Source organism: Nerophis lumbriciformis, linkage group LG25 (genome assembly GCF_033978685.3).
Source record: "Nerophis lumbriciformis linkage group LG25, RoL_Nlum_v2.1, whole genome shotgun sequence".
In the NCBI taxonomy this organism is placed as follows: domain Eukaryota; kingdom Metazoa; phylum Chordata; class Actinopteri; order Syngnathiformes; family Syngnathidae; genus Nerophis; species Nerophis lumbriciformis.
The window spans coordinates 16602185-16621594 of NC_084572.2; the positions used below are offsets into that span (position 1 = coordinate 16602185).

The following is a 19410-nucleotide window of genomic DNA, read 5'->3' on the forward strand; positions in this document are numbered from 1 at the left end:
ACCTGACTCAGTTCAAGGTTTTAGGACCATATAACTGTCAGACTCATACCAGCATACAGACCGAGCCAGTGATCAGTGAGGTCAAGAATATGGCCACAGGAAGAAAAATCAGCACTATGGAGCTGTTTTGACACCACACACTGGGACATCTTCAGCGAGGCAGCAACACAGGATGGAAAGACAGATTTACGGGAATACACATATTTTGTAATCAGTTACATCAACAAGTGTACTGAGGATGTGACAGAGGTCGGAAACCATGGCTGACCGGGCAAGTGTGCTCATTGCTCAGAGGCATTCAGAGCTAGACACTCTACAACATATACACTCGCAAGAGGCAATCTTGCCTGAGGAATTAAAGGGGTTAAAAGGCACATACACTGAACAGCCATTTCTGAAGCTAAAGATTCACGTCGCTTGTGGCAGGGAATTCACTCCATCACTGACTATAAACCCACTCCCCGGCAGACGTGTCACTCTGACCCTGTTTCCAAATAAACTGAACACATTTTATGCACATCTTGAGGACAAAAACAGCAAGCATGCATAGACACTTCTGCCAACAAACAGACACTACGGCTTACCACAGCTAGAGTACTAAAGGCCCTGGCTAGCGTCAACCCACGCAAGGACCAGATAACGTCCCTGGATGTGTTCTCAAAAACTGTGCTGACATCTTCAACATCTCACTCCAACAGGCTGTCATTCCCACCTGCCTCAAAAGAGTCGCCATCCTTGCATCCTGTCAGCCTCTCCAATTTCTCTGTAGCGCCCACACCTATTGTAAAGAAGTGTTTTGAACGCCTGATCATGCAGCAAGTTAAAAACTGCCTCTCAGCTGACCCACTCATTTCCATCCATCCATCCATTTCCTACCGCTTTTCCTTTTTCGGGGCGGCGGGGGGTGCTGGAGCCTGTCAGCTGCATTCGGGTGGAATGCGGGGTACACCCCGGACAAGTCGCCACCTCATCGCAGGGCCAACACAGATAGACAGACAACATTCATACACTAAGGCCAATTTAGTGTTGCCAATCAACCTAACCCCAGGTGCATGCCTTTAGAGGTGGGAGGAAGCCGGAGTACCCGGAGAGAACACACGCAGTCACAGGGAGAACATGCAAACTCCACACAGAAAAATCCTGAGCCCGGGATTGAACTCAGGACTACCCAGGACCTTCGTATTGTGAGGCACATGCGCTAACCCCTGTGCCCGTGCCAATCATTCCCCTTACTGGAAAAACAGATCTACAGAAGACACAATTACCAGCATTCTCCACCTCACGCCAGGTCTTCTTGAGCAGAGAAACGCCTACGCCAGGACCCTGTTAATAGATTTCACCAGTTTCTTCAATACCATCAACCCACAGCAGCTTGTGGAAAACCTTCAGCTACTACAGGTGGACAACAGCCTCTGTGACTGGGTCCACAACTTTCTGACACAGCGACAGCAGGCAGTCAGGTTGAGCAGCCACCTATTACAGACATTGAGCAGAGGCTCCTCGACGGCTGCGTCCTGAGCCCTCTACTCTTCAGCCTACTTACCTTTGACTGTACTGCCAAATTCAGCAACAACTCTGTCTTGAAGTTTGCAGATGACACAACGGTGAGGGGCCTCATTAAGGACAACAGTGAGTATGCATACACATTGATGATGACCTCACTTCAACCACTGAAACCTTGGTGGTCGCTTTTCCCTCCGCAGACTCAGGAATCTGACCACACACCTCACCACCTTCTACAGGGCACCGTTGAAAGCATCCTAACACATGGTTTTACCATACTGCAAAGGACACAAAGCGGCTTAACAGACTGGCCTAGACAGCCAGTAACATTATCGGTGCCCCACTCCTCTGCCTGATGGAGCTACATCGGAAGCGCTGCATCAGTAACACCACCTCCATCATCACGGACTCACTTCACTCCTCCCACCACATCTTCTCCCTTTTGCCATCAGGGAGGAGATACAGCAGCATTGGCTGCAAAAATACAAACCCCGTTTTCATATGAGTTGGGAAATTGTGTTAGATGTAAATATAAACGAAATACAATGATTTGCAAATCCTTTTCAACCCATATTCAATTGAATGCATTACAAAGACAAGATATTTGATGTTCAAACTCATAAACTTTATTCTTTTTTTGCAAATAATAATTAACTTAAAACTTCATGGCTGCAACACGTGCCAAAGTAGTTGGGAAAGGGCATGTTCACCACTGTGTTACATGGCCTTTCCTTTTAACAACACTCAGTAAACGTTTGGGAACTGAGAAGACACATTTTTTAAGCTTCTCAGGTGGAATTCTTTCCCATTCTTGCTTGATGTACAGCTTAAGTTGTTCAACAGTCCAGGGGTCTCCGTTGTGGTATTTTAGGCTTCATAATGCGCCACACATTTTCAATGGAAGACAGGTCTGGACTACAGGAAGGCCAGTCAAGAACCAGCACTCTTTTACTATGAAGCCACGTTGATGTAACACGTGGCTTGGCATTGTCTTGCTGAAATAAGTAGGGGCGTCCATGGTAACGTTGCTTGGATGGCAACATATGTTGCTCCAAAACCTGTATGTACCTTTCAGCATTAATGGCGCCTTCACAGATGTGTAAGTTACCCATGTATTGGGCACTAATACACCCCCATACCATCACAGATGCTGGCTTTTCAACTTTGCGCCTATAACAATCCGGATGGTTCTTTTCCTCTTTGGTCCGGAGGACACGACGTCCACAGTTTCCAAAAACAATTTGAAATGTGGACTCGTCAGACCACAGAATACTTTCCCACTTTGTATCAGTCCATCTTAGATGAGCTCAGGCCCAGCGAAGCCGACGGCATTTCTGGGTGTTGTTGATAAACGGTTTTCGCCTTGCATAGGAGAGTTTTAACTTGCACTTACAGATGTAGCGACCATCTGTAGTTACTGACAGTGGGTTTCTGAAGTGTTCCTGAGCCCATGTGGTGATATCCTTTACACACTGATGTCACTTGTTGATGCAGTACAGCCTGAGGGATCGAAGGTCACAAGCTTAGCTGTTTACGTGCAGTGATTTCTCCAGATTCTCTGAACCCTTTGATGATATTACGGACCGTAGATGGTGAAATCCTGAAATTCCTTGCAATAGCTGCTTGAGAAAGGTTTTTCTTAAACTGTTCAACAATTTGCTCACGCATTTGTTGACAAAGTGGTGACCCTCGCCCCATCCTTGTTTGTGAATGACTGAGCATTTCATGGAATCTACTTTTATACCAGATCATGGCACCCACCTGTTCCCAATTTGCCTGTTCACCTGTGGGATGTTCCAAATAAGTGTTTGATGAGCATTCCTCAACTTTATCAGTATTTATTGCAACCTTTCCCAACTTCTTTGTCACGTGTTGCTGGCATCAAATTCTAAAGTTAATGATTATTTGCAAAAAAAAAAAAAGTTTATCAGTTTGAACAATAAATGTGTTGTCTTTGTTGCATATTCATCTGAATATGGGTTGAAAATGATTTGCAAATCATTGTATTCCGTTTATATTTACGTACATCTAACACAATTTCCCAACTCATATAGAAACGGGGTTTGTAGCAGAAAGCTGAACATCATTTTTCCCTCGGCTGTGAGACTTATAAATCGACTGTTTCTTTTCTTCACATAAACACCCGCCCTCACCCCCAACAGCTAAACAACATCCATCCATCCATCCATTTTCTACCGCTTATTCCATTCGGGGTCGCGGGGGGCGCTGGAGCCTATCTCAGCTACAATCGGGCGGATGGCGGGGTACACCCTGGACAAGTCGCCACCTCATCGCAGGGCCAACACAGATAGACAGACAACATTCACACTCACATTCACATGTCGAATTAAAAGACTGAATGCACTAAAAAGAGGACCATTTTATCTGATTTTATTGGTATTTCTCACTTTTACTGCTTATATTTTTTTCTATATGATGTATATCGTGTATGAATATTTTTATTTTGCTTTAGCTGATTGAGAACTAGATTTTTGTTCTTTTGGGTAAAAAAAATGACAATTCATCTCTTTGACCTTGACCTAATTTGAAATTTTTAGGCCATGTTACGATACACGACATATATCTCTATATTTTTCCTTAGTCTTGAATTAACACTTGATGTATACAATCACAGCAGTATGATGATTCTATGTTTCTACATTAAAACATTCTTGTTCATACTGCATTAATATATGCTCATTTCAAACCACAACTAAGTCAATTTACCAAAACTTTATTTATTAAACAGTTATTAAGCAGTGGCACAAAAATTCATGTAATTTCCAAAAGAGAAAGTGCAAGATTGTCAGAGACATTTTAAAACAAGCTATTAGTGCACTTTTGTGCATGATGTCACTAAGATGACATATCAAAACAACATTCAATTAAAGTGCACTTTTTGCACAGAACACCACTACAATGTTTTAAAACAAATAAAGTGCACTTTTGTGCATGATGTCACACAAGATATTTCAATAACTGTCAAACAAAAATGAGCTGCATAATAGGAAATCAAATAGTGTATGTCCTTCGCTATGTGGTAGTTCCTGTGGACATTATCTCCTTCTGTTGTTGACTATTTTTTTCATACGGTGTTGATGTGGAAACGGTTGCTTGGGCATTTTGTAGGTGTGGCACGGGCCGGAGATGTTGACATGCGGAGTTTCAAGCACTCTTCATTCTCTAGTGGGTGACTTTTCAAATGATGCGACACATTAGCAGTGCTGCTACTTTTTGTAGCAACGCTTTTGTCGCATACTTCTTCATCATCTACCCGCTTGAAGACAAACCACCGCCAGACGATAGACTCCCTGCGGTTTTTCTTGGAAAATAATGATTCCTTCATTTGTTACCAGTTTCGCACCTTCTCTCTCTCGTATTACCACTAGCATACCATGAATTGATTTATGTGGACCCCGACTTAAACAAGTTGAAAAACTTATTCGGGTGTTACCGTTTAGTGGTCAATTGTACGGAATATGTACTGAACTGTGCAATCTACTAATAAAAGTTTAAATCAATCAATCGACCAATCAATCAATCAATCAACAATCAATCAAAAAAACATCACAGCTAACGTTACCATGCCGCTACCTGTCTGCTCGGCGAGAGCGTCTGACGTTGCACACGTGTCTGTATGTGACGTATGTAAGAAGGTGCGCTTGTTTTAAGTCTCTGTGAGAAGGAGAGACAAGAAAGAGCGAGAAGAGCCTGCAGTGTAATGCCCGCAGCTAAAAGCAACTGTGTGAGAACGCATACTCGAATATCACGATATAGTAATTTTCTATATCGTACAGAGACATACCCGCGATATATCGAATATATTCGATATAGCGCCTAGCCCTAGAATATACCCTGTGTTTCTATCTTTGCAAATACACACATATAGTATCTTATTTAGGTTTTGATGGTCAGAGGTGGTGCCAGGAACGAAACAAAGCGAGAGTGGATGTGTGTGCTTGTGTCCAAAACACAAGCTTAGGTTTTGATGGACAACGCCCAAACAGCAAAATGGGGGAAAAAAATGTGTAAAGAGACCATCTTCAGAGAATGCACCCGACTTTAAACATCATCTTCTCTCCAGCACTGGTACTGCTACTTCAGTATTTGTACTTACTTTGTCAATTTCTAATGTTATTCTTCTTAAAAGGAAAGATCCAAATAATTGGTGCTGTGACCTGAATTGTTTGGCTGACTTGTGCGAGTCGACTCTTGGGCAAGACCCCACTAACCCTAGCCCCCTGGAGAATCGCAAAAAGGTAAAAAGACTTGTTTCTTTTTTGAGTGATTGGTAATTCTGATGTGGAGCTGGAAGTTCGTCTCGTCTGGCATGGAAGTTCAGCTAATGTAAACGTAAATGTAAAGAATGTTTGGGGAGTGAGTACATACATAATGATATGCCAAAACATACACGGTTAGGGAAAACGATTAAGTGTCCAATCAAGGTTAAAAACAGATTGAATTCAATAAGACTTAAATTGTAGGTCAGGGTGCCAGAAACCCACTTGTCTTGAACTGACAGGCACCCCGAAAGGACACTTTATAAGGGCCAAAATCCTAGTGGAAATAGTTACGACCATTACCAAAACAATCCTTCTCTGCAATTCGACTGCTTCTGCATTGGCTTTGGCGGGGTCATACTGTACATCGTTGGATCATTGCAATAAAAAACGCTCTGAAATTCCTTACCCCTTTTCTTCAAAGACACCTAGGATGTTGACTTCCAGGCTTTTGGCATACACACATCCATGGATTACTACGCAAATACCCACACATATACCACCACCCCCCATCCCACGCCTTATACGCTTCACCTCTCACAGTATGATGGACAACGGAGCATTGGCCCTGTTGGCTGCAGCTTCAGGCCGGATGCATTCCTCCCTCCACCCGTTGAAAGTCTTGAGTTTAGAATGTCGTAATATGTACTGAGGTGTTATTTCCTAGTCCCAAACTGAAGGGCAGCTTTGGGTTTGGCCTTCTTTTTCTCCCCCTCCTCCTTCCTCTTGTTTTCCCTTTCTTATCTTTACCGGGGAACCGCTAACGTGGCGACCCAAACAGCCCGCTGCCCTGTCTACCCGTCATATGTGTATTTATGTCTCTTGGATGGGTTTGCTGTTGAATTTCATTGTACCTTATTTTTTCCCCTCCTCTTTGGCACTATGTAGGTTTATGTAATTTTTTAAATCATTATTTTCATGAACTTGTTTGTACAATTTGACGTTTCTAGCCTTTCGACCACTAAGGCGTTCAACAGTCATGAGTTTCCTTAATGTTGTTAACAATAAAGTTGTGTCGGCAACAGACCGATTCTGCTTGGTGATAAACATCCGGTGCGAATACCTGCCACGTTTGTTGCTTGGTGATAAACATCCGGCTGTCTCAAAGGCGGAAGCGGCATCACTCTGATGTAGAAAACATGCGCGGTAGGGATGAGTGATATGGCCTAAAATCTATATTGTGATATATATTGCAACCTCTTGCATTAACGATATACAATATATCACAAAATATTATTTGGCATACAAATGATAATAGAACTATTTCAAAACGGGCTACAAAAGCTCCTAATTTGGCTGCTGATGGATGCATCAACATATTGACTGATTTAAAAGTGGCTTTGCTGCACTGTGAAGAGACATTAGCCCCTACCGAGAACGCAACATTGCATTGAGGACTGCGTGTTAATTCGTTTGTCGCTGTCAAATTTGTGGGTCTCCGCTATAATGTGTCATCATCATGCATTATCACAATATAACGATAGAATTAAAAGCTCTGTGGTTGGCCAAATGTATATAATTTATATTGTATTGTATATTAGGCTCCTGCACCCCCCCGCGTCCCTGAAAGGGACAAGCGGTAGAAAATGGAGGGATGGATGGATGTATATTTATAATATTATTGGACTTTTATTCCGATTATTTGTGTAAATGTAAACATGGCTATGACTCTAAATCTGTCAGGAATAAACAGGTATTTTAAAAAGTGCACATTTCCTCCACACCAGTGGAAAGATATATTTTTTAAAAGTCTGTTCACATAAAAACACATTGGCATCATCGGCTTTTATGTATATTTAGTCCAAGTCAGAAAGAACAACCACAGATGAGTCTCACATAACACCTTTGATCATCAATATAGTGATATGTTAGATGAGTATGTTACCAAAAATCAGCGCATAGAGGTGAACGGCAGCACTCTATCCTGAGAGTCTTAATGTCACAGAACTTTACCAAACATTTATTAAATGTAAATGTCAATGTAGTAATGTGGCCAGAAATGGTACTGCAATCGAGAACAAAATTCTGTAATCCCCTCTCACTCTCTATGACTGAGGTTGACAGATACGCAGCCAAATACGACTCCAAGAAACTTCAAATATTAATCGACAAATACTTCACTGTTGCTTTCTCTTGTTTATACTTCTTGCAAGATGATTTACTAAGGTATTATACTACATTTTACTGATGTCGATTAGCAAAATGTATTTGTAAAGTTATGCAACTATATTTTTGTCGGGAGTCGGGACAGATTGTTGGCATTACCCTACTAAAATGTCTAGTTTGACCGCACGGACCACCATCAAAATAATTATATATAATAATATATAATACATTATATATTGACGTGACATGCAGTCACTAGAGGCAGGTGAGGCGGGGCCTCACCTGGCATCATGGAAAGAAAGAAAATGTAAAAAGAAAAAAAAAATTTTTAATTGTTATATGTATCCAGTGATTATACTATAAAGTTATTTTCCATTAAACTTCACCAGTTTTAGATTATTTTTATTCAAAATCGCTGAATTTTCACATTTGCCGTTCAAATACTGAGAAGAGACGGTGCGGTGATCAGCAGCCAGTTGAGGCACGTCACTCAGTTGTGCCTCAACATGGATTGCGCAATGACTCGGCTAACTGATGGCCTGCTGTGCAGTGAGACCGTATTGCTATATGAACTATATTATACATTTCCATAGTTTAGTTAGCTGAGGTATATTTTGTCAACAACTGTATGTGTGTAACGTATTTCTTGTGCTGAGCAATCATAAAACTGCTGCGAAGACGCACTGTGTGGGGCTCGCGTAATCCCGTCTCCTGGTGCAGGTTATTGCACCTCCGCCACAGACTGCACCCCCCGACGGGAGCGCCACACCAACCAAAGCTCACACCCAAACCCTCCACGTGCAAGACCGAATCCACCCAAAAAAAGTCACTTAGCAAGAAGCCAAAAAGTGCAAAAAATACAATGCTCGCGCCGGAGGAGCCGTGAACGACTGCAGGAACACAACATTAGGTACACCTGCAGCACGGATTTCATATTTCATTCATTCACAACTCCTCCAACACCAACACCACTGTTCCCGCACTTATAAGTAAAGGTAAGACCATAATAACGTTTTTTTTATATTAAATGTGCTTTTTTGTGTGCTACAGTTTGTATGTGTAAAGTTAAAGTTAAGTTAAAGTACCAATGATTGTCACACACACACACTAGGTGTGGTGAAATTTGTCCTCTGCATTTGACCCATCCCCTTGATCACCCCCTGGGAGGTGAGGGGAGCAGTGGGCAGCAGCGGCGCCGCACCTGGGAATAATTGTTGGTGATTTAACCCCCAATTCCAAGCTTTGATGCTGAGTGCCAAGCAGGGAAAAATGCTGGTATGAGCTTTTAAACATAACCCGTTAACTGCTGCCAATCAAATGGTGAATAAGATACTCTTTAGGGTTCATATGTTTGTAAATCTGACTGTGATGAAGTCAGTGCCTCACCAGCCATCAACCTCACCGCACGTCACTGATATATTGCATAAGCCTACTTTGATGGCACACTGACAAAGACATTTTCGAAATAGGTCTGTGTCCGGTAGCGCCTGCGCAGTTTGTATTAAAATGTATAGGACACGAGTGTTGCTGGCCTTGCTTTTTCTTTAAGTACACGTTTTGCCGTGCACCTCTTTATTTTTGTTTTACTCTATTAAGTTTTTTGGAGAGTGCGTGTTTTTCCTGTATTTTGTGCTTTGATGGCAAGCCAAGGCCAACAGTAAAATTACTGCCACATTTCGTTCAGCATAACTCCATGTTGCATTCAACCTGACGCACTGCATTCTCTTCCATGTACGCACATCACCATCTTTCAGCGCAGAGTGCAATTATACAAGCTAACCCACGTTACGCAAAAACCACATTACACATAAATCATATAGCCTACTACCATGTCAATACACAAAGTAGAAAATGATTACATATATATTGTAGTACATATATAAATACCACCCCATATGTGCCTGACGCACATACAGTAGCAGAAACCGCAATTAGCCATGCTAATGTTGGAACCTATTTCCTTGGCGTATCAGCATATTGAGAACGAAATAAGCACTGACACTACCCATATCCACATAGGTTTTATTTGTCGAAAATATCGACATACAGGCTAACGGGCATATATTTCCCCCGTTAGCCTATATGTCGATGTGTTATTGACCGGGCTAGCATGCTAAGCATTACACTAGGAGCTGAGCACCATCACACTAAGCATTCATTGCACGAACATACAACCTTTTTTAGACAAGTTCATAGACTGTATTGGACAATAAAGTTTACATACGAAATGTCCATTTCCATTGATTAATTAATTAATTAATTAAATTATAAGAAAACGTAAATGCCTTATTTACCTATCAGGGAGGAAATTAGCAAGTTTGGTGTCAGATGAAAAAATATTCTACGCCTTCGAATCGTCTCCATCTTTCAAAGGCATCCCGATACAAATCCCCGTTTAGTTCCTGGCTTTGTCATGAATAAGTTGAGAATCGTAACGACGCCTTTTAGATTTACTAAGGTCTGACATGTTTAGTAACTTTACCAGTGGCAGTAGCCAGACGAAGAGGGCGGTGCGTAACTGGCAACCCGGATGTGAAACACTCGCAGACTTTCTGATTGGTCAAACTGTAGGTTGCGGGGCATCGAAATGAAAACAATAACAAGATTTTGGGGCTGTAAATCTAATTTTGAAATGAGCCTGTCCCGGCTGTACTACCGTTATCAGTTATAAAGGTATTAAAAAAAAACATGATTTATTAATGCCTTTTGACATATCAGGACCATTTAATGACTTGACGTGAAATTATTACATATGGCTCCTTTAAGCCGCTAAGCACAGAGCTTAGACAAAAGTGTTTGAAGGAAGTCTACTGGATTGCAAACACAAAATGTTGGCAGCTCTGTAATTAAACATGACATCATTGATTGAAATAAATGGTAATGATGGATTATTGGGATATATGACATTCGGCATTATTAAAAAGAACAACAATGTACATTGAACCAAACTGAGAAACCGTGTCACCAACTGTAAAAAGATCCACACTGTGGATTTTGTGAACCATTCCACCCCTAGCTTCTATTAGTAACCATGTGTGTGCATGTACCTTAGCATTGTTGTTGTCTTTAAATTGCTCTCTGACAAAGTTGTCAAAATCATCCCAGTGAGTGCTGGGCAGGTTGCCTCCGATCGCCCATACGTAGCAAAATATGAAGGTCTGGCATACTATATCGTTCATGCGCTTGGCATCCTGCAAGACAAAATATGACAATACATAAATCTATGCTTCAAATTGAACTGTCTTATCCATGAAACTATATTTTTTTTAAACAAGTACCATATTAAAGTCTGGTCCTGCTTTGCCCAGCAGCAGTGATTCCAGCAGGCAACAGATGGTGGTGACTTTGCTGATGTCCACCTGGCGAATTGCTTGTGTGCAGTATTTCAACACATACTGTAGTCCATCCTCCACATACAGCACGAATAACTCCAGCAAATATGTGTTCACTGCTTCTGGCAGCTTAAGTGTGAGAGAAAACATTCACATAGAGTATTATTCCACTGAATGACTGCTGTTTACGTCTCCACAAAATTAATAGATGTATGTATATAGGTATAAATGCAGAATAAAATGTTTTTTATGGAACAAAGTGTCCTGCTCATTGATCTGATTGCATATTTAATAAATACAAATGAAAAAATTTAAATTATTGTCTATCTGTGTTAGCCCTGCGATGAGGTGGAGACTTGTCCAGGGTGTACCCCGCCTTCCGCCCAAATGCAGCTGAGATAGGCTTCAGCACCCCCCGCGAGCCCGAAAAAGACAAGTGGTAGAAAATGGTTGGATGGAAATTAAAGGATCTATTTTACAACCTTTGGCCCTGCGATGGGGTGGCGACTTGTCCAGGGTGTACCCCGCCTTCTGCCCAATTGTAGCTGAGATAGGCTCCAGCGCCCCCCGCGACCCCAAAGGGAATAAGCGGTAGAAAATGGATGGATGGATATTTTACAACCTTTACGGCCTAGAGGGCACAACATTTCCAAAGTGTAATAGGCATTAGATCCCGTAAACTACACACCACATAACACACACAGACACATTAACACACTAATTAAGTTTGTGGTCAGCTGATGATAGTGATTTATCAAAGTGTAGCTATTAATTTTAGCTATTGTTGAATGTATATTCTATCACAACAACAAAATGAACAAAAAAAGGGATACATGCTTTTCCTGGACTGTTTTTGTGTATTTGCATACACTCACATGTACCTGTGCATGAGACAACGGTGAGTGACAAACATTAACGGCAAAGTAATTCCTCAGGACTGACGAGCAATTTTAATGTAATATATGTAATAATTGTGAAAAATTTGACCAGGGTTTCCCCCTGAAAGAGAACCTAATTTGGGGGGAATTTTGCCTAATGTAGTATCAGACACGTTCATAAAAACATAAAATATGTCCATAAGGATCGTGAACAATCGGCAATAATCCAAAAAAAAGTGCAGTTCCCCTTTATTGTAACAGCAAAATCAAAGCCGCCACACATTGAAAAATTAAGAGGATTTTTTTTTTACATGAAAACAAATTAAAGTAATATTGTAATTGTAAATGTTGTTTCATCTGACATCACATGGACAAAGATAAGACATTCTGGAGGAAAGTTTTGTGGTCAGATGAAACAAAAAGTTTGCCGTTTGGCCACATAACTCAGCAATATGTTTGGAGGAGAAAAGATAAGGCCTTTAATCCCAGGAACACCATTCCTACCGTCATGCATGGTGGTGGTAGTATTGTGCTCTGGGCCTGTTTTGCTGCCAATGAAAAAGGAGGATTACCTAAAATCATCAGCCCGGAGGTTGGATCTTGGGCGCAGTTGGGTGTTCCAATAGGACAATGACCCCAAACACATGTCAAAAGTGGTAAAGGAATGGCTAAATCAGGCTAGAATTAAGGTTTTAGAATGGCCTTCCGAAAGTCCTGACTTAAACGTGTGGACAATGCTGAAGAAACAAGTCCATGTCACAAAACCAACAAATTTAGCTGAACTGCATCAATTTTGTGAAGAGTTGTCAAAAATTCAACCAGAAGCTTGCCAGAAGCTTGTGGATGGCTACCAAAAGCGCCTTATTGCAGGGAAACTAGCCAAGGGACATGTAACCAAATATTAACATTGCTGTATGTAAACTTTTGACCCAGCACATTTGGTCACATTTTCAGTAGACCCATAATAAATTAATAAAAGAACCAAACTTCATGAATGTTTTTTGTGACCAACAAGTATGTGCTCCAATCACTCTATCACAAAAAAATAAGAGTTGTAGAAATTATTGGAAACTCAAGACAGCCATTACATTATGTTCTTTACAGTGTATGTAAACTTTTGACCACGACTGTATACATACATAACCCTATCATTTGTGCACTAATGACTCGTGATGCACCGAAAATTCAGCCGCCGTAAAAAAGACTTTGACCACCGGAACAGCACCAGATGTCGCCTTGGCGATTATGCACCGCAGCCGTGACGTGTGGTGTGGAAATCAGGGGTGAGAGTGTCACATTTTTGCAGCAGATTCTTGATTCTTAAGTGGTAGTAGTGATGATGGTTAACTATATATTTTGCAGAAGGTCCTTAAAAACAGCAAAGCACTCCTGCAACTCGGACAAAATAAATAGACCAAAATCAACTGTCTACTGTTGAGGACACAAGTTCTCCGGAATATACAAAATAAGCAAGATAGTGAAGGGACCAAAGCTTTCTGGACCTGTGGCTCCCAAAACAATTAAGGGGACTCTGCTGGTTCCTCTTCTATTCACGCTGTACACCTCAGACTTCTGCTACAACTCTGAACCATGTCACATCCAGAAGTTTTCTGACAACAAAGCCATCATGGGGTGTATGAGGGGTGACCAAGAGGAGGAGTACATTGGTCTGGTGAGGGACTTTGTCATCTGGAGTCACACAAACCATCTGCAGCTCAACACCACAAAAACCAAAGAGCTTGTAATAGACTTTGGGAAGTCCAGGCCACGCCCCCAGAGCAGTGAACATTGGGGCTCAGGTAGAGGTTGTAGACACCTACAAATACCTTGGGGTATGGCTGGACGAGAAGCTGGACTGGGCATGCAACACGACCATCTGTAAAGGAAGGGTCAAAGCAGACTGTACTTTGGCCAGCGTGCTATTATACTTTGTGGTATTGCTGGCAGTGCAGCACATCAAAGAGGGACTACACCAGACTGGACAAGCTCATTAAGCAGGCAGGCTCTGTGGTTGGCATGAAGCTAGACTTTCTGGTGACAGTTGCAGAGAAGAGATCAATGAACAAACTGGTGGCCATCCTCTGCACACTGACATCAGCGACCAGAGAAGTCTGTTCAGTGACAAGATGCTCCTCCCCAGATGCAATAAAAGCAGACTTAAGAAGTCATTTGTCCTTTGCACCATCACACTCTACAACTCTTCACTTGGAGATAGGAGGAGGGCGGGAGGACTGATAAGGACTGCTGCTACAACACCTGTGTATATTTTAAAGTAGTGTCTTTATATATTTTTTTTCTAGTTATCTTTGAGTGCGGGCAGCACGGTGGTAGAGGGGTTAGTGCGTCTGCCTCACAATACGAAGGTCCTGGGTTCGATCTTGCGCTCGGGATTTTTCTGTGTGGAGTTTGCATGTTCTCCCCGTGACTGCGTGGCTTCCTTCCGGGTACTCCGGCTTCCTCCCACCTCCAAAGACATGCACCTGGGGATAGGTTGATTGGCAACACTAAATTGGCCCTAGTGTGTGAATGTGAGTGTGAATGTTGTCTGTCTATCTGTGTTGGCCCTGCGATGAGGTGGCGACTTGTCCAGGGTGTACCCGCCATCCGCCCGAATGCAGCTGAGATAGGCTCCAGCGATCCCCCGCCGCCCCCAAAGGGAGAAGCAATAGAAAATGGATGGATGTATGGATCTTTGAGTGCGTTTTCCTGTATTTTGATGCTATCTGTTGCTGCATGAATTTGAATTTTCCTGGGGGAACCTTCCCAAGGGATTAATAAATATCTATCTACCGGTATCTATCTATTGCATAGTCCTACTTTGGACTGGAGACCACTGATCCACGTCTGCACATATGGCATCCACTTGAGTTCATCAGGGTCGATGAAGACCATCCCACAGCGACTGACTGTGGCTGGTGATGCCACTGCCAAATCCTGAACCTAAAAAAAGAAGTATATTTTATGCTAGCTAATGCTAACTGAAGCTAATGAATGATAAGACAAACATTTGATGTGTGCTTCTGCTCCAACCTCAAACACCATGTGTATAGATGGTGAAAGTTTGATCCTCTCACTGTTTGCCAGACACAGCATCTTGTTGTCATCCAGCACGGTGTTCATGTTCTCAATCCACAGGGCATCGACTGGCCCGTCACAGATTACCCACTTGTGGTCATCGGTGGTGTCGTCCACTGCATCACGCACACTCAGCGCCATCAATCCATCACGCCATTCCAGCGTCAGATTGTTGATCTGGTATTGAGAATTTGAACATAAAAAATGACAACGGTACCTTGGTTTTCATTAGCAATTCCTTCTAAAAGGACACACATTGAATCCTAGGAAAAGATCACTTAAATGTCTTACTTCGTTAAAAGTTATTTCTTAAATCAAATTAGGTTTCTCACCTTCTTCATTAAAGTGTTCGCAACTTTCTTCAGGCCAGTGTTGACATGACATGGTTTACGCTTTTGTCATTTTCCATTAGTTCTGGTTATGTGCTCTTATTTTGTATTCATATTTCAGTTACCTGTTTTGTGTTGAATGCTTCGCTTGACTCTTGTCTGTGGAAGCTGCAGAGTGCAGCTGTTAGTAAGTAACGATTAGTTGACGTTGTTAACAAAAAATTACAATAAAACGTTAGTTTGTTCATAGAAAGCAGAGATGTCATTGCTCGTGTTTTTCCAGGGGCAAATGAACACGCACAAATCAGCGTGATCGGCAAACAATTGGCAGCAACTTCAACATCACCACCAGGAGCAAAAACATGGAAAATATGGAAACACTTCACCTTAAACACCTCAAAAACACAGACAATAATAATATTGCAAAGCGGAAGTTGCTTTTCATGGCCGTATGTCCGTGATGATGATATCCACTCGGTAAGACAGTTAGCTTGTTAACCAGGTAGCTACAGCTATAATTTTTGCCAAAGTCTGCCAGCTGAACTATGTTTAGATCCATGTGTGCAGGGTTCTAGAATCATTGCGTGGATGAACATTATTTTAATGGCATATTTGATTTTGAAATTATATTCTTATTGTTCATATTATTTTTGAAGTCCAATCAAATGTACAATCAATGGCTTTCTATAGTTAGCTTTTAAATGGACAAAAATTTAATAATTAATGCCTAAAATTATTATTATAAATTATCTGAATTTAAAAGCAGGCTAAATCAGAGCCACAGAATAGTTGTACACTGTGATTAGTCAACTAATCGCTAAGATAGTCGCTGACTAGTTGACGATCAAAATAGTAGTTAGTTGCAGCGTGAGCAATTAGTAATCACTAATCAGGAGGATTCTGAAGCAAAGCCATGATTCCACCATTCCAAGTGTAACCTGCATTTTAGATACATGGTGTTGTATCCCATGTTGCTCTTTTCACCTTTCCTTGGGCCTCATTTATAAAAGTGTGCATGTATTCCAACATAAAACATTGCCCAAGCACAAAGCTCAGCATGCTGTGCACAATTGTACACACTCAACTCAATATAAATCACACCAGAATAAAATCACAAGTTGAGTCATTGTTATTGAAAAAACCAAGCCTCGAAATATTGAAACATTTGCCTTAACTTTTTGAAAAGGCTCCCACAATTTCAAAGATTTTAAGCTGCAATAATAACAAAAAAAAACCCAGCAAAACCCTAAAGGAAGTGATTTGTAGCTTTCTTTTCAACCTACCTCTCCGTAGAGTTCTCCCATTGTGACAGACTTGGGGTTGAGAATGTAAGTCCTGACAGGCTGATAGAAGGGGTTGCTGTCCCTCCACTCAGAGTTATAAAGAGTGATCAGGGCGTCTGCCAACACGTTGTAAACAGAAGACTTTCCTCCACCAGTCGGCCCAACCAACATGACACCATGTCGCACAATCATGGTCTCGTACAGTTGGATGACCTGGTGATCAATGTGGACATTTTTGTTTTACCTTCTACCATCAAATTGATTGGCTTGGGCCGAAGATACACAATACACACTGACCAAAAACATTGTTTGGAATGTTTAATGTTTTACCAAAAAGTAAATGTATAAAAGTTATTTGCACCTTATTGATCATGGTGGCCAGGGGCTGCAGGTTTCTGTTCACTATACAGTCGACAATTGTTGAATGCAATATACCATAGTCATGCTCAGGGATGGTCACACCGGGGAACAGGTCAGACAGGATGCCACTGGAGGATTTGCAAACAATGCACATTAATTAGTTCCTTCTAAAAGCGCAGCAGGACCGTGGTGGTCAAAGTCAGCAGCAAGTCCTCCATGATCCCGGTGATCTTTAACTTCCACCACGGCTGCGCTTTGTCACCGATAATTTTTTGGACAGAATTTTCTCGGTGCAGTGTAGGCATTGGGGGTGTCCTGTCTTTCATATCTGGTATTTGCGGATGATGTGGTCCTGATGTCCAGCATTTATGGGGCAGTTTGCAGCTGAGTGTAGGTTATATGATGTCAGTTTAATTTTTTTTCAAATTCCTCTTAAACATTTTTAATGCACTTTTTTTTACCTATAACACTTATTTGGCGTGGGTGTGGGTTTTGTGTGATAAATTAAATGTAATAAAACGCCCATTAATTAAATAAAAAAATATAAAAAAACATTTATTGGTGCCATACACCATTGGATGATTCTGACCAGTATTTTAAAGGGGTCATATTTTTTTTATTTTTTTTTCTACATTCAAACACGTCGTTGTGGTTAAACATGTGATGGTGGTTCTTTGGCCAACATTTGCTTGAATCTTGTTTTACAGACCATCTTCAAGCCGCATTCTGAGTGTCTCTACAGAATTCGCCATTTTGTGGGCAGTTTAATTTACATGCTGAAGGCCTCCTCCAGGCCAAGCTTCCTTTAAATGCGCCTCCAACCTGTCAGTCATGTTGTAGTTTTTAGCACTTCCATATGGAGCTAACTGACAGGTATAAAAGGCCAGAGGCAAGAGGATTTTAGCATGCTACCACACAACAGGAGAATAGAGAAAAATAGGAAACTTACTGACTACAACTTTGGACTAGAACTGACTAAAAAATGGCGGACTCGTGCAAAGCTTTTCAGGGAAGCCTCTACCTTACATTAAAAGGAGATATCCGCTGACGTGACTAAGGCAAAATACGTCCCTAATAGGGATGTAACGATATTGTGGATACCGCGGTATAGCGGTTTTAAACTCTTCACAATAATGCTGTGACATGTGATGGTGTCAAACGAAAACTTGGTGAGTGTCTAGTAGTTTTTTTCTGGCGCTTTGATGTTGTGTCTGAAAATAAACTCTATCTCCCAGAATCTTCTACAAAGTGCTGGACCGGCAAGGTGGGGGTGTAAAACGCCGTAAGATGGAAGTAAAGTATGTTCGTAGTAGATACAAGGAATAGTTTTTTGTACATTTCCTGAAAATTAAATCAAAATCTCTCCATATCTGTTTTTGAGTTATGTTGCTAAAAAACAGACAAACAAACCTCTTTGGCAGAGGTAAGAAAATCTGCGTTCTGCAAAGCAAAGCACGGCACTTTTGTCTTGAGCGTTCCCAAAGCGACACAGAGGCAGCCGGTCACAGCGCAAGGCACAGAGGGAAATCACCCCAAAAAATTGTACATCGCGGGAAATACGAGTAAACAGAAAAGCTGCTTGATAATTCCCCAATCCATCCATCCATTTTTTACCACTTGTCTCTCTCGATGTCGGAGCCTATCCAGCTGCACTCGGGCGGAAGGCAGGAAACACCCTGGACAAGTCTCCACCACATAAACTGTCACCCAGAAAAGATAATTGATGCCAGCGAGGCTAAACATCTGTTTGTGAGGTATTTACATTATTAAAGTGAACTTGTAAATTATCTTTTCTGAGAACCAGCATTTTCCAAACTGATATAAAAAATGTCCACTGTGGAAGACACTGCTTCTCATAAAGTAAATGTAAAAAAACACTTGAATGAACATTAGTGTTTTACACTTATTGCACTGGATGTGTATATTGTAACTGGAAAGACACTCAAATGTGAGTGTTTTTTTATTAATCTGCTTGAAACAGTGGATGTTTCTGCACTTTTCATTGCACTTAAAAATGTATGTTTGTTGTAATAAATGAGATTAGAACATTTTAATATTCTGTTTGTGTTTAATTACAGTAAGTGTGTTTATTATAAACAGTTGTGCCACTTCATTTTATACACTATGGCATGTTTAAGTCTTTTTTTATTTATTTTTTTACATATACCACAATAATATCATACCGTGGCCTTAACACCATGATAATATCGTACCTTGAGATTTTGGTAACGTTACATCCTTAGTAGAGCTGTCCGATGATATCG

At 41.3% G+C, this 19410-nt stretch overlaps 1 protein-coding gene across 4 annotated transcripts in view; it reads right to left on the bottom strand.

The window, feature by feature from the left end:
• dnah6 (dynein, axonemal, heavy chain 6) overlaps positions 1 to 19410 on the bottom strand; it is a 163908-nt gene that overhangs the window by 93842 nt on the left and 50656 nt on the right. For 3 of the 4 annotated variants that reach the window (XR_009817684.1, XM_061983898.1, XM_061983897.1), the window contains 6 exons: positions 17148 to 17274; positions 16787 to 16999; positions 15130 to 15351; positions 14917 to 15039; positions 11168 to 11350; positions 10937 to 11080 (listed from right to left, as the gene is read on the bottom strand). Coding sequence is in view for 3 of the 4 variants with exons in the window: in XM_061983898.1 (XP_061839882.1) it covers positions 10937 to 11080; positions 11168 to 11350; positions 14917 to 15039; positions 15130 to 15351; positions 16787 to 16999; positions 17148 to 17274 (1012 nt within the window). In the remaining variant the exon portion in view is untranslated. The remainder of the gene's footprint in view (positions 1 to 10936; positions 11081 to 11167; positions 11351 to 14916; positions 15040 to 15129; positions 15352 to 16786; positions 17000 to 17147; positions 17275 to 19410) is intronic. The other variant, XM_061983899.1, reaches the window with a different exon arrangement.